At 35.7% G+C, this 16,339-nt stretch overlaps 1 protein-coding gene across 2 annotated transcripts in view; it reads left to right on the top strand.

Moving 5' to 3' along the window:
- The window catches only part of LOC139140107 (serine/threonine-protein kinase Nek10-like), a 46,464-nt gene that overhangs the window by 20,302 nt on the left and 9,823 nt on the right, over positions 1–16,339 (top strand). For both annotated transcript variants that reach the window (XM_070709134.1, XM_070709135.1), the window contains exons 11-31: positions 705–784; positions 940–1,026; positions 1,644–1,773; positions 3,113–3,301; positions 3,512–3,554; positions 5,151–5,212; positions 5,798–5,884; positions 6,305–6,472; positions 7,337–7,465; positions 8,216–8,399; positions 9,265–9,386; positions 9,912–10,014; positions 10,669–10,747; positions 11,313–11,442; positions 11,944–12,014; positions 13,008–13,157; positions 13,547–13,675; positions 14,259–14,389; positions 14,785–14,877; positions 15,184–15,255; positions 15,968–16,159. In XM_070709134.1, the coding sequence (XP_070565235.1) occupies positions 705–784; positions 940–1,026; positions 1,644–1,773; positions 3,113–3,301; positions 3,512–3,554; positions 5,151–5,212; positions 5,798–5,884; positions 6,305–6,472; positions 7,337–7,465; positions 8,216–8,399; positions 9,265–9,386; positions 9,912–10,014; positions 10,669–10,747; positions 11,313–11,442; positions 11,944–12,014; positions 13,008–13,157; positions 13,547–13,675; positions 14,259–14,389; positions 14,785–14,877; positions 15,184–15,255; positions 15,968–16,159 (2,431 nt within the window). The remainder of the gene's footprint in view (positions 1–704; positions 785–939; positions 1,027–1,643; positions 1,774–3,112; positions 3,302–3,511; positions 3,555–5,150; positions 5,213–5,797; positions 5,885–6,304; positions 6,473–7,336; positions 7,466–8,215; positions 8,400–9,264; positions 9,387–9,911; positions 10,015–10,668; positions 10,748–11,312; positions 11,443–11,943; positions 12,015–13,007; positions 13,158–13,546; positions 13,676–14,258; positions 14,390–14,784; positions 14,878–15,183; positions 15,256–15,967; positions 16,160–16,339) is intronic.

Genomic DNA, 16,339 nt, shown 5'->3' with positions numbered 1-16,339 from the left:
AACTGAGGCATAGTGACAGGTGTTCACATTACACAAAAACCTTCAACCTCTGGATAAGTTTCCTGAAATTTATCAAAAAACTCCAAGTTCTAGATCAGTAATTGGGAAGTTTCCTTAAAGTTATCAGTAGCAGTAATCTGATAGTAGTCGGAGGGAACAAATAAGACAAAACTAGCTTTATGAAGAACATTCCTGTCAACCTGTGTATGATTTTCTGTGTTTTCTTTGTAAAGTCGAGAAAAGTTCTTGCACTTGGAGTTGGAATGACATATCAAAATTTGGGAGTAAGCATACTCATTACATCAATGGTTTTGTGAGAACAGCAGAACAGCTGACAATTTCAGTAAATAGGAAAAAAATAGTTTACTCTTAGCATGTTGCCTGTAGACTATATATGTTCAACCAGTCCAGTATTGTGACAACATCATGGAAGTGTGGTCATGCATAATTCAAACATATATCTCTTGAAACCTCTAGCAGTAGAGTGTGGCATGCTTACAGTGATTTCATAGCAGTTTGACTGATATATCTCAAAGAGAAAGCAAAATCAAAAGTTTTGACTGCAGACTCTGGATCCATAAGCAAACTGAGATACGTCACAACAGTTCACTTCACCCATGACATCTGAACAATCATTTCTTTCATTCCAGTAACTTGTGTGTTTTGACCAATAACAGCATTTTCTTGGGTTTTTTTCTCAACAGCCGTTAGTGTTACTTTTATCTGCCAACGATGTGATCGTGCTGCACTGTACCTTGTACGCCTTGATTAGTCTAGCTCAAAGGTAAGAAACACATTTACTGTGATTACTCTAATATGAACCTGTTGTGATTTCTCATATGATATGTAAAGAAAAGATTTGATGATTCCATAATTTATTTGGTGGTTTCCAATTTACATTGATGGTCAACTCATAATTATTTTCTTTCTGCCTTGCAGTCCTGAACCGAGGGCTTTAATAGGGAGTCTGAACTGCATTGAGACTTTATTGAGAATACTGCAAGACTATGACATCCCTTCCAAGAAGTAAGTCAGATGCCTTTGATGGTAAAAGTAGAAATGTTCAATGCTCTCACATCATTTGAGTTGTAGAGACAGTGTGTAGTCCATTGTACATGACTACCTGAGTATGGTATATCCAGCGTGATCAGGGTTTTTGCTTTCAGTACTCCCCAGAAAATTTGCCATGGGTTTTCTTAGGTATTGCAATGAAATGTTATTCACAGAAATGTTACACTCCGAAAGCCTGAATTTGTATTCCCCCTACCTGTGCAAAGTGTTGATACATGTGAGTACAAGTGTGTTACTTTGCACTTCATAGTGTTAGGATATGACTGCTGTTTGCATTTCTCTTAAAACACGTAATATTCATCCCACAGTTATTATTACACATGCAGGTTTCATAGAGCTGTTTCTTTTGACTCGTATAGTTGACAGCAATACCTACCTGATTTTATGTTCACTACCACAAAAGCGCCCCATTCTCCTCTTGTGATTAATTAAACCTGTTTAATTAACATAAAATTCTAGAAACTTCCGACAACAACTGTCAATCGTGAACAATGACAACACATTTGCAGACTCCCTGTATCAGCAACTTAGCAACCAAGTTGAATATTATGCATGATAATCTCTCTCACCAGACAAGCAGCCAGCTTACTTAGGATACTCTGCGCCGACTCCCAAGTACGGGAACAAGTCAAGATCTACGACGGCGTACCGATACTGCTGAGTCTCCTCCACTGTGATAATCTAAAACTTCTATGGAATGTGGTTAGTATTCCCAGCTGCTACTTGAATCTTTTCACCACCATGGTTTGTCCCAAATCCATTGTTTTCTATGGTAAAGTTGGACCTGTACACAGGGAACTGGGGGTGAAAGGGTTGAATCTTTAAGGTAGTACGTGACTAAAAATGAAAGACTTTGACTTTTACTCAAATGTTTCTCAACCAAAGTTTCAGCCATGCTCTTTCATAATCAAGAATAAAAATCACGGGCTCACCTTACAAATTTTGGTACTAGGAAACAAATTCACTCAATGTTTACCGATATTTGAAATTCAAAATGGCTGCCATCTCTGTGTTATCTCTTGTAGAGGAAAATAAATTCCCAATTTCCACAAAAATAAGCCATTGATGGAAAAATGTTATTTTACCCCATAAACTTCAAAATGAGTCCCCACAAGTGGTAGCCATAAAGAATATTGTAAAAGTTTGACAGTCCGAATTTCTGTCCCAGAGGAACATTCTACCTTAATGAAGAGACAATGTCATCATTTTGTGAAACCTAAAATGGAAATCAGTTTGTTAACCCTCTCACGATCATGGTTTGTGCCAATCATATTATTCTCTATGCTAAGATTGGACCTCCATACAGTGAAATGGGTGGTTAAAACGTTACCAGAGCTACTGTAGAATAAAATACCATGCACTGGCTATAGCTGTTTTTTCTACACACACTGACAGGGGTGAGCAAATCATCTCAAACCCACTAGTGCTTGGGCTAGTGACCAAATGAAATCATTTACCCAGCAAAGGAGTTTGACACCAGTACAAACAAAAGAAGACAAATATACAGATGCATGTTGACAAACATGAAATTTCATGCACGTTTCTGCAAGTGATTCTGTTTGCATCACTGTACACATTAATGCTGGATGTCACCTCATTATATGCAGTATTATGGGTATCATACATGTAACTCCCATATAATTTGTAAAACATCAAACTAAAAAAATCAACAAACAGCAAATATAGAAGAACTTGTGACATTAATTAACATAGGGTTCTGTGATAGGAAGGAGTCGCTAAAGAGTGAAATCTTTTATGTTTCTGCATCACTGCCCATTTTCTCCCATTCTCATGTGACCTTTGACCTTTTATTTCCAAACACATCTCACCAGCTAATAATGCCTTCATTGGAGTAATTTTAACCATCTCACAATGTAATGAATTGAATTCTCCACTGTATCCCCAAAGGAGGTTTGCAGTTAATGGAGCGAACCCCTCATTATTTATCATTACTGGAGGACTCATTGACATTTTCTGAAATGAAGTCACGACGGAATACTTACCCTCTCCATTATACTGGATTTGTTTTTCTTTGTTGCAGATATGGTGCATTGTACAGCTGTCGGAGGATCCTGACATCAGCAGTGACATCAAAACAATGGGCGGTGTTCCCCTGATCCTCAGTATCTTACATGACAGGAAGTTTGTCTCAGACAGTTCAAACAGCCTTCCTAAAAGTGCCGACAGTGTTGCAAGGAAAAACCCTCTAGCTTTTCCACTTGGAGATTTTGTAAGTGTTAGTAATAAAACACTTTACGTTTGGTTCTATTGATTAAATCTTAGCTCTTTCATACAAAGGTAATTTTAGCAACATTACTGAGAAACGACGTCTCTGTAAAATTTGCGGTAGTAATAAGTTTTTAACTGTTTTCATTTATTCTGTCACTGAAGTATTTACCTCTGTCAATACTTACCTTTCCCATGATGCATTGCTCCACAGGGTGATGAAGAACCATGGGAACATGTACTCTCTCTGCAATCAGGTAAGAATCAAGCATAAAGCATCTGGCACTGTGTGTATGTATTTCTTGGAAAGTGTTGTAAATTCCAACTCGAACCAGGATGCAGTGTGAATGACGCAAGAGAGTTGATCTTGCAATATATCTTTTTGAAATTTCAAGAACTGAATTTACCACACATTTGAGTTCCTTTCACTTTCACCAATCTCTGTTTACCTCGACAACAGTCCAGCTTCCATGTACATGTACCTTAGGAAAACAATGGGATTGTAGCAAAGTATGTATTGCTCAACCCATTCACCCCCAGTTCCCTGTAAAGAGATCCACAATCACCATTGATAACAATGGATTTGGACCAAACCATGGTGATGAAAGGGTTGAAGCTGCCAGATATGGAAAGGGCTTCTCCGAACATGGGAAAGGCTACATACTGGATGATTTCAGTATGCAATGTAATGTTCTTAACCCTGTGTCTTAGCTTTCACTTCCATGCCCTTCTACAGAGGTGCTGCCAATAAAAGTGGCACTGTATATTTGTAACGTTTTTCATAGTTCTATATTGATCGTAATTTGCTGCCAAGAGTCAATATTTGGCCATTATGGTTGGATGGTGAGGAACAGAAACATAAAAGTGGTGGTTTCAGAGAGTTACCCTCAAAATAGAATGTTTGACAACTTCTGATTTCAAGCTGATGTTGCGATCATTCTGATGAATAATATATTCGGTTGAGTTCACAAAAAGCAAGACCACTAGACTTGACCATGCTTTGCGTGCTCACTTGGTTTAGTATGCATCCATAATCCGAAGCTCAGATTGCAGGAGTACAGTTGAAGAACATTCAATCTTCATAAGTTATCAGCACTTATAGTTCATTGAGCAATCAAATATACAAATATAAACTTCGTCCAAAAATACGTTATCAGCAATCTACTGATTTTATGAAATCACATATAAGTGCCAGGTCAAATATTGATCATAGGTGTTGAATTTAAATGTTAGAAAGATTTTACTGGATAAGAATGCGACTCAAATGCTAAAAAGGTTTGATCCACAATACATATAATAATTAATTAGAAAGAGCTGTTCTGGCTGAATTATCCTGCATGGACACAATATCGCTTGTAAAGTATTCCACTCAGTCAAACACAGCTGTCACCTGATAAAGGGTCAACACACTCATTCATCAATTCCATACAAGCACATGTTAATCCACACCTATGGCGTGATTGTACTGCTCTCCTTCCTGTATTGATTTTTTGTTGGGTTTGGTCAGATCTTTTTATGAATCAGTAAAGTATATCTATAATAGGTGTGGTGTAATTCTCATCTGTCGATATCAGTACATCTCCACCCGGGCAATCGTACGTGGTCAGTGAACATCTGACTCATTCTTTCAAAATCGATTTCAAATTCCTGTTGATATTAATTGCTTCTACGTATAAATAAAAAACTCAACAAACAGCTTGGCAACTGTGACATCATGTCTTACATTGTAATGAATCACTCAAACCTATCTCCCCATTTTCCGGCATAGGCTGATCCACCCTATGGACAATGTCAAATTAAAATTTATAAATTTTCTCTCATTTATGTTTTGTTTTGTTTTGTTTTTCTCACAGCATGTTGTGCGGCTCTGACAGAATTGGTACTCAATGATGCAAATGCACAACAGTTGGTACAGGTAGGTTTCAACTCAAAGAGATTGCAGTCGATATAAATTCTTCATACAGCTTCTATTATCAAACTAAGTATTTTTAAAATAACCTTTTGTAATATCTTGTATAAAAATAATTTGACAGAGACAGTGGACGAAGTGAGTTTAATCATGTTTCCTCATGAGGTGATGAAATCAACAAAATGAAATTATTTGCTGTGCTGACAAATTTTTAGTATTGAATTTTCAAATCTCAGGTTGACAAACAATCATTCGCATACACACAGTATGTTACAATCAGTCATGTTTTCATCACGTATAGATGATCTTCTGATGTTGTCTTGAAGTAATGGCTGAATCAATGTATGCAAAATGCAAAACATTGAGGCAGGCATAAGTTTATGGCACGTCTATCCATATTTTACTGACAAGTGTAGTTTTCAGCACACATCTTCTGTGCTGTTAGTTGCCAACAAAAGGCAACAGGGAATGACGTCGAGGTGAATTCAATCTTTCTGACGCAGAGAACATTTCACCACCTTTGAATCATTCACACTGTATTCAATACAATGATTTAATCCATTTTTCACTGGATTTTTTTTTCTTTCGCAGAATAACGGCGTATATGTGATAGGAATGCTGATATTTCCACAGAAGACAACAAAGCCTCAAGATGCTGCGGCTGTGCACACTTTACAGGTACTAACTTACATCCAAATGTACCTGCCAGTGAATACCTCTATTACTGTTGCAGTGTAGGCTAGCTTCACACGTTTACATCCAGTTGAATTTCAAAATATATCAGTGTACTTTATTTGAAAAATCACATGTTGCTTTCTATACTCGCACACATTTTGACAATGTAAAGCTTGGTATCAATACATAGTGTTAGTTGCAGTAGTAATATTATATTCAAATTCTTTTTTTTTTTTGCATGTTCCAGGTACACCAAGAAAACAATGTAGCTATTATTATTAAATAAGAATAAAACAGATCAATTATTCAATAAAAAAATAAACAAGTAAAATAGAGATATGAATTAATTGCTTGCCTAAAGTGTGTTCAATTATCTTTTGAGCAAGGACACTCATTTCACTTCTTTCTTTTTCAATTACTCAGAAAAATGCCTTCCGTGCTCTGAGGTTTCTGTTCAGCATGGAAAGAAATAGACAGCTTTTCAAGAGACTTTTCCCTCCAGATCTTTTTGAAAAGTTTATAGATATTGGGCATTACGTCAGAGACATCAAAAAGTATGATGAGTTGGTCAACAAGTTGAACAGTCTTTCCGTAAGTTTTCTGGTATTACTTGGTGAAACTTTAATACTTTCATGTACTTTAGAAATGGTTCTTTTTTAAGTCACCGAGTCCTATGTTTTGTGTAATGAATTATATATTCTCCATTGATAATTAGTCACTCATAAATCCTTTGAGTGCTTAAGTCAATTTTTGTTGCCTGTAAAAAATATGACTCAAACAATTTTTCAGATGGAGACAATTTATTTTCAGATTTTCCTAAAATTTTGATTAAAAAACTGTAGCCAATGAAAAGTTACATCACTTTGGTCCAAAATTATCAAAACAATTACAGAAACATTCAAAAGGTAGGAAAAATTACAGCAATGAAAGATTTTATACACTTTGCACAAATGAATACATTATGTTATGCTGCAAGTGTCAGATGTGAAGACAGTGCAAAAAAAATGTGGATTCTTCAGTAACTTTGTGTATACCAGATAAATATAGAAATGAAATAAAAATGGAAGCTGTGCAAATACTGAAAACATATGTTTAGCTAAGATGCTGAAACAACAGGACACACAGACATGAAGAAAAGAACAATAAGTTTGATGGAAACCATAAAAGAAAACAAAATGCCAAAGGCGAGAATCAGATTGCAGAATTATATGGTTCATTATCATAAGTTTTGCATTTGTTGGCAATGCTCAGTGACACGCTTTGCATAAATGCCAAGCTTGAAGCATTGAAATGTTCGAGATACACAAAGAAAGAACATTACTAGAGAGCTAGAAGAAATGTGAAATGAGGAGAATGATAAATGGCAGAGAAAAAATGAAACCACTGTATTTTCATGTAATGTCTACTGTAATAATTACGTATTATCACTTGTTTCTTTTGCCCTGGATATCGAAGGCTGAACATTTACAAGAAATTGAAGAGCACTTCCAAGACTCCAACCAAAACAAAGAACCCACACGGTACATCGGTAATTATGCAGTCTATGAACACCTGGGTACTGGTGCCTTTGGCAGTGTCTATAAGGTGAGAAATCATTTTCTGTTTTCTCTTCTAATATCAGCAGTCTTGCGAGGTCTTTTTGCTGATACATATGAATGAAAAATGTTCATGTTGCTAGATGTGTAGACTATTTATTTCAAATTTACAAAACTGCAGAAGTTTTTCGGTTCTTGTGAGATATCACTCATATGGCATTATTAATTGGAAACATGAAACTTGCAAAAATTGTATGTATTCATTCAAATCCTTTATATTACAAATATTCATTATCATATTTTGTTGTTTGAATCAGTGTAGTTCAGGTAATTTTTTGAGTAAAGTACATGTATTATAAACAAAAAAATTCAATTTATTATCTGACATTTGTGTTAACTCTAAGTGCAAATTTAAAGATTTTAAATGATTTCTGAGATGACATTTTCCCACTAATCTCTTATCCTCTTGTCATTCCTCTACCATCACAGAGATCAAACTTCATTGTAGAAAATGATGAAATGTGTATGAAAATCATAAATGAAAAATGAAACCTTTTAGTTTCACCCCAACCCCTTTCATGCAAGTTCCACTCTCCCTGTTGAGAACAAAGTAATGTATAAAAGTCAGTGGTGCATGGGTTTTAACCCTTTCATAACCATACTTTAGCCCAAACCCATCATCATCAATGGGGTTTGAGGACCTGTGCACAAGGAATAGGGGATACCATCATTTCTGTCATTTAGTAGAGATAGGTCACTGTTTTCAGACTAACCTTTTGATAATCTGTTTCCTTCACAGGTGAAAAAGAAAATGGCAGGAACCTTTATAGCTTTGAAAGAAATCAATTTACTAAATCCTGCCATTGGTAAAACGGTCAGAGAGAGGGACGTTAGTGTCGGGCAGATCGTCAGTGAACTACCAATCGTCAAAGAGGGACTGAAACATCCCAACGTGGTCAGATACTACAAGACATTCAGTGAAAGTAAGTATGATGACTGTTCCGTCATACATCATCTGTGAGTGTCTCTGTCCATGTGTGTCTGTGCCTATGTTGGATAGTGTGTGTGACACAGTCCATCAAGTAAAATGTTTTGCATACTTACAGGGACGGTGTCTGTAATTGTTCATAATAATTTTATATTTCTGTTCTGAAATTCAAATGCATTTCTCATTTTTCTCCCTGTTAAAAAAGTACATATTTCAATATGAGGCAATACACAATGTGCAATGTTTATGTTGACAAATGAATTCTAGTCTGGACTCAAAGTCAGTTTCCCGCAATATCAGTGGCCACTACACACAGGCTTTGTGGACTGCTTAACTCTCTAACACTTCAACATAATATTTTAGCATGGACAAAGAATAAGTATTTTACAAACAGAACAAACATTACAAGAAATGCGTCAAAAGATACAGCGAATGGAAGTTTTAACTCTTTGAGAACCAAAGTCAATTTTTTGTTGCCTTTAAAATGTACTCCAGTGATTTTTTTTCAAATTTTTGCCAAAACTTTTATAAAAAACTGTATCCAATGAAACGTGATGTCCATTTAGGCCAAAATTATCAAAAGAATTGCAGAAAAATTCATAAACATTGGTAAAATATTGCATTAAAATTTTTATGGGAAATATTACAGCACTCAAAAAGTTGATATGCATTGAGTAGGCATTTATTTAGCTGCATCAAAGATGTTTTAGTATTAGGAATTTTTAAGTGTTTCAGTATCTGCTGTAAAATTTCCGTGTGATAATTCAATCTCAATAGTTTATGTTGTCTCATAACCTATGAGATGTCAGTCTTGCAACAGTATATGAACTTGAATGAGACTTTTTGTCATTTTATTTCAGGTGATAAGCTCTACATAGTGATGGAGTACATAGATGGTGCCCCTCTGAATGAACACTTCAATTCACTGAAAGAAAAGGGGGAGAGATTTTCGGAAGACAGGATATGGAATATTTTTATTCAGGTATGCAGTGCATTGTAGCATTTATTTTCAACCCTGTCCCCCCCTCCATATCTGTATGGACTGATCCAGCTATAACTACAGGGTAAAGCTATTTATAAAATATGTTGTGTCTAAGATTCCCAACAATATTTCCCTGCAGTGTTTTTACAGTCAATGCAAGAACTCTTCAAACAAATTCTTGGACCCTTTCATCAAAAAAGGTTAGCCCTATCTTGTTGTGCTACACTGCAAAGCTGGATCTGTACAGCAGGAATGGGAGTGAAATAATGAAAACTCAGCAGAAATTGACTCTATATGTTACTGAACTTTGAAGTAGAACACTCCACATGTAGCATATTTGCGTATCCACACATTAAAGACCTCTTCAATCACAATATTGAAAGTACGTAATATACGTAATGGCTTGTTTCATATTTGCTGTGAACAGCTCATCTGTCTTCTTTGCATGTCCTAAACATGAGTGCCTCTACAGATCAAAACCATTTTTTTATTAAATTTTTGTTTTCTTTGATGTCATTCTTACAGTTGGTGTTAGCCCTCAGGTATTTACACAAAGAGAAAAGAATAGTTCACAGGGATCTGACTCCGAAGAACATTATGTTGGGTGAGAACGACAAAGTGACCATAAGTGAGTAGACAGTGCTACCATATGCTAATATCTAGACACTTGACATTTTGCTTGTAATGTTTTGTATGGTTACTTTGGTATGCAGAGTAATTATTCATATTATGCTATTTAGGCAATTTTGCTGACTCAATGACAAGTAAGCCATTTCTCACTGTCACTCAGAACAAGCAAAAATTGATGTATAATAAGTTGATATTTATGAATCTAAAAATTGTCGTCAAGTTCTGCCCGTTTTCAAAAATATGAATGACTATTTTTTTGTGTATTATTTTGTTTTTGTTTTGGTTCACATGTAACAAAGGTAGTGAGAAATATTCCTAAAATTTATCATATTCAAAAACCATTTTTGTAATCAGAGAACCAACTGTAAGGCAGCTTTCCGGCATAACGACCATTCATTGATGAAGGCAAATATCGCTCATATTTGCCCGTTCATTTGAAATTGATAACTTTGACATTATACATGTAGTGATATCATACAGCATGATATATTGCTTGATTTATCACATGAAACTTACCGGGGCAATATGACTTTTATCAAATGTCAAATATCACTAGGATCAAAAGTAGATGGTCACAAAGATTACAAACTCTATCAATGTATGCATATATGGTCACAAATGTAACAAAGTATTGCTTTCTGACTGTTTTCAGCTGACTTTGGTCTGGCCCGTCAAAAGAGACAGGACTGCAGTGCAATGACCTCAGTTGTAGGAACAATATTATACTCCTGGTAAGCATTCAAAATCTGATGTCATCTTTGAAAATAAATATTTGGATTTTCCTTGCTGTTATTAGCAACATTTCCACAACAACAACAGCTGGATGGTAAAATTTACGGAAAAGCAAGTGTCTAGTGACACCGACTTTAAAGAGCAAAGGCTTTGATAGGCACTGATACTCCTTCCATGTCATCGGTAAATAGCGTTGATTACAAATGACGTCAGTTTTCTTTCATATTTTTCAGTGTTTTCCTCGAGAAATAATAAAACCTGTTAGTGTTACAATGGATACTAAAAGTCACACTTATTCATAATGCAGACTACAAGCTGCATCAATAGCCATGCATGCTACAATAACATTTGTCCGAAGTTTGTCCGATGTCGCGCACATGCAGCTATATTTAGTAACAAAACTGAAATCGCGATCAGTGCTATTTGCATGTGAAACGTTCATTGTGATTTTCTTGCCAGTAATGAACGTGAAAGCACAGGAGAATGGTACGAGTTACCTTATGATGCTTATGCACAGAGGCAGACATATAAGCTTTAGATATTATTTCCTTTCTACTTGTACAGCCCAGAAATAATTCAGAGCCTACCGTATGGAGAGAAAGCCGATGTCTGGTCCATTGGTTGCATACTCTATGAGATGTGTGCGTTGAAACCTCCTTTCTATAGCTCAAATATGCTCTCATTAGCCACCAAGGTGAGAATTCTTACTTCTAATTTTATCAAAAATTTCAGAAATTTCTTTCTGAATGACAAATTAGATAATACTGTATAAAAAATAAATCCTTTTGTTGTTACCATCTTCAATGCTTTGTCCCTATGGTGTTGATCTTATACTGTCATGACAATGTTCAGTGGTAGCCCGTGACCTATACGCAGGAATGGAGATGAATGTCGAGTTATTTTCTTATCTTATTCATATTTATGTGTTCTTTGTATTGGCTTTCATCAGAAATCTAGAAAAAATTACTTTATTTTATGGAGTGTAGAGTTTAATTAAATATATTGTAAAACTTTATTCTCATTCGTTAACCAAGAAAAATAGAATTTCCTGACACTAAATACCACATTTTGTCCAATCTCTGTTTACAGCATGTTTTGCTCTTTACCCTTGTGGATAGCTTTTGTAGTAGATGTAATCACAGAAGTTTTTAAAGAAAGGGCTCATATAACTTATAATTTTTCTGATTTTACTCAGATTGTAGAAGCTCAGTATGATGCTCTTCCGCAGGGGATGTACACAGAGAGAGTCTGTCAGACAATACAGAGGTGAGAATTTCATTCTTAATGTTAGGCTTTGATGTCTTCATAATTCTGTCAAGACACAAGAATCATCAGGCCCACATTGAAACATTTAACTAATCACCCTCATCATTAGGGGTTCTGAGTATAGCTACAGAAACCCCCTAAAAAGTCCTCACTGTTTATTTGTAATGGGGATTATGTCCTTTGTACTTCAGGTGCATTGAAAGTCTATAAAGTGTTATATACCATATTTGTCTATTATAGTACTAATGCTATTTGTGTATATTGTAGTTTTTACTTCCCATGGGAAATCTTATGTCTAATTTCAAAAACTATTCAGTTTTTTACCTTTTTGAAAGCCTAATCCAAACAGCAAATATTATGTAAAGCTTCTTTGGTGCAAGGCAATGCTCAAATGGTAAAATCTGTTCTTGTCAAGCATGCAGATCCACTTGACAGCTGTGTCAAACAAATTAGAGTTTCTGTTTATGCAAATTAATTTATCCAAGTCAACTAGGCAGATATGGTTCCAAACGTTTGTAGTCCATTCCTTTTGAGTCCATTAGTTTTTACAAATAAAAGTGAGATAAAGAGTTGAAAATCTCCATACCAAGTGCTGAAAAGACAGCACAAATGGCTGAAAAATAAAAACAAAAGATTTTGCCATTTGAGACACTAGTTGTTTTGCACATCAGTGTAGACACGGTACGAACTGTGGCTCTCATTTGACCTGTAATGTACTTGTAAAAAACAAATGGAAAGAAGGATTACATTTGCACACACACACTTTTTAGATAACACTGCAAGTATGAAGCCAGCAGAATACTTTGTGTCTCACATACTAACAAAGAAAAACATCAACGTTCAAGAAAGATATTCAAACAATATTTGATGCCATTAACACTATTTGCATAAATTTTCTTTTTAAAAAGCAAAGCTGACAAACAGTACAACTCCAGACAAAAATTTAACCATAATTCCATTGGCATTTTCCCTCTATTTCATGTTATATTTCAGGTGTCTAACCCCTGAAAAAGACGACCGTCCTGACATCATACAAGTGGCGGCCGTCATATCCGACGTCTTCATGATCCACATGGACAGACTCCGACAAAATCAAATCAGCATGGAGAGAAAACTTGAAAGAGAGCGCAAACGAACACAAAGGTAAGATTTAGCATTTCTGATTAAATGTACATCTCAAAACTGAGTTTTGTAACCATGAGGTGACCTCTTCATAAGTATACAAATATTTGAAACATGGAGTCATGTTTAATGTTTTTGACAAAAGGTGTAATTTCATTATAGTAGACAGATTGTCCTTTAGATGGATGTAATGTCACAGGTTTCTTTCAGGTAGATTGGAAATGATATTTTTCTGTTTGCTCCAGTATCTTCCATATTTTTCAGGAAGGCCTCCTTTTGTGAATAATGATGTTTGGATGTCTTATTTCAAAGGCTCTCCTGTCCAGATTTTTCTGTGTGTCTATAGGATGAAGGAGATGCATTTATTTATTCGTTAACATATTTTTCATTTCTGTTTTTTTTTATTTCAGACATTTTAATGACGCCAATCGTAACATGCAGAACTATCACCGTTTGTTCATCGCTTCCCAGGAGCGCTACGATAAACTGCTGGCCAGTAGTGGTGGGGCTTCAAGCATCAGAAGTGATTCTGACATGAGGTAAAAAAATAGAAACAATAGTTCTGTAACCCTTTTCGCCACCATGGTTTGGTCCAAACCCATTGTTATGAATGATGATTGTGGACCTGTTTACAAGGAATTGGGGTGAATAGGTTAAAAATCTATGAAATCCCAAAATGCTTACAGTAAAGTTCTTTTGAGGTGATTGTGCATTCTACACGTTATAATCTTGTGACACTCTCAGGTTTCTGTCATTATTTAGATACAGCCCTGTACATATACTGTATGCTACCACTTGTATGTACGTTTAAGAATTCAAAATGACGTGTTTTCTTGTGAAAATTGTATTCACATTTATAAGTGTAAACTGACAAAAGTAAAGCCAATATTGCTTGGAACAGGTTTGGTGAATAGAGATGTTAAAAAATTGGTGATGTTATTGGTTTCAAAAAATACTGATCGTCTGTTGTTAAGTTTCTGTGATGATAGGATATTAAGAGCAGCATCTTAACGAGCACGAGAATGTTTTGAAGAATTTGTAATTTTATACAGTTGACTCATCAGACTTAATTACCAGCAACAATCTCTGATGATAATTTGTTCCTGTGTCTGAACATTACAGTGATAGTGTCTTTGAAGGCAGTGAATCGACTTCCAGTCAAGTACATTATCATGTCAATGGGCAGAGTGGCAAGACAACGAACCCAACCAATGTCAAAGCTCAAACTGCAGTTTGCATTGAACCTGACAAAGGTGAGGGGAGTCAACTTAATGATTTCAAAGAATAGAAATTGTTCTTGTACATGTGTATTCCAGTATTAAATATCAAGCTGCAAGTTGAACAATCATTACAGTAGATAGAATTTTCCCACAGCAACTTTTAGACCAGAAGTACAGAAGTTCAAATGGCCTCCTTGTCTTCATGAATAAGTGCAACTTTCAATAAAATCAACAAAAACATATCTCCCTGATATGAAATTAGTCAGAAAGTATGTCAGATGTTATCAAAAAATAGACCTCTACATTTAGTAAAATGATTAATGTCAGATTTGATTTTGTCATCTAATTATCTGAGGTTGAAGTTAGCATTCATATCAGTGCGCCCTCTACAGGTCACTCATTGTTTTCTTTTCTTTTCCTTTCTTAAGATTCTTCAAGTGGTGCTGAGGAAGAAGACAGTGGTTACAGAAATGATGGCGGCACAAGTAGTCTTGAAAACAGTGGCAATAGTACTATATTGGGTAAGAAAATAACGGTTTTAACAACAAGAATCTACTACAAAGACTTTAAACCCAATGATTTGGCTACAGCTGAACTGCTTTTCTCATTGCATTAGCGATATCACGGTTCCTGTTACAGTAATTTGTGAAAGTCGCATCAACATTTTCAAGCAAAGATTTTTTTTCGCATGTCGACAACAGAACTCTGATGTTATTATGAGTGGGTCCATTGTAGGTGTTTACGATCTAGTCTGTGTATTTGGAACGCAATCATTCATACTCACAAAGTATAGACCAATCAAATGTAAAATTTGATTTTCACAACAGGTGGCAGTTTCACTGTACCCAGACCTCCGAGTGGAAAGAATGTTAGGAGATCGCTTATACTAGACATACCAGGTAAGAGTCCAGAATTTTTCATGTTTTTATCAGCAACGGAACTGACTATTTTCTACACTGCAGAAGAGCTCATGTGAACGTGTGGTCCAGCTGTAGTCTTTTTGGAAATTACATCAGGAAACATGATAAAGAATGTATCAATTGTACTGCATGTAAATTATGAATTCCAATCAAAAGTATACAAATACCACAGAAAAATTTGCAATTTTCTATGCTGCAAGACACTCTGTTAGAACTTGTTGTCCAGGTGCAGTCTTTGTGTGAAGCTGCCTTATGTAAAATTATGATGAAAATGTATCATAGAGTGTTTAGGACTGCAAATAAATGAATGTTACAGCTACACAAAGTATACATGCAGATATGACTCTTGCCTTTCAAAACTGCACATGCTTTCAAAAGTAGCAAGGAGTTTATCCAGTGACTGGTTCATTGAATTGCAAAGTTGCACAAGAGTTTGCAATCTGAGGAAAAAGGTTCTAATTTATGATTTCAGAAGACTACTAATGACAGCTGAAGTACAGACACCGTTGGATATTGTTGTGTTTCGGTACCTTGTAATTGAAAATGGCAAGAGTATGAAAGAGACTGTTGTCAGTATTATTTTCAGATGTAAACATTACTAACATTTTTCTGTCCTGAAAGTCATGTACAAGTGTTGCATCACAGAGTTGCAAAAGTCAAACGTCTTTCTTTTTTTCCTACCCTATGGCAGTACTTAGTTCCAAATCAGTCAGTAGCTCAGGCTCTCCGTCACCGAATGACGTCTCGTTGCCCAGTACGCCATCGGCCACATCGGCAGCCAGCAGTCCTCTCTCTGAAAGACCGCACATGATCAGATCACAGAGTACATCGTTCTCAGAGTTATCAGCAAGGAGACAAAGCTCACAGCTTAGAAACAGACCACGTAAGTAAATGTAACTTTTGACTGGGGCAAAATTTGATGAACATATTCAGATAAATGTATATGTACTACGTAGTCGATATGTATGTTCATGTGTTGTCACAGCGTAGAATTGGACTTTAAACTTTTTTCAAGCAATGTTTCGGAGTACCCAATTTGTTTCTTTGGGTAAACTGGACCTCA

The sequence above is a fragment of the Ptychodera flava genome, chromosome 9 (genome assembly GCF_041260155.1).
Source record: "Ptychodera flava strain L36383 chromosome 9, AS_Pfla_20210202, whole genome shotgun sequence".
NCBI classification, from domain to species: domain Eukaryota; kingdom Metazoa; phylum Hemichordata; class Enteropneusta; family Ptychoderidae; genus Ptychodera; species Ptychodera flava.
This window is presented reverse-complemented; position numbering and strand designations above follow the sequence as displayed.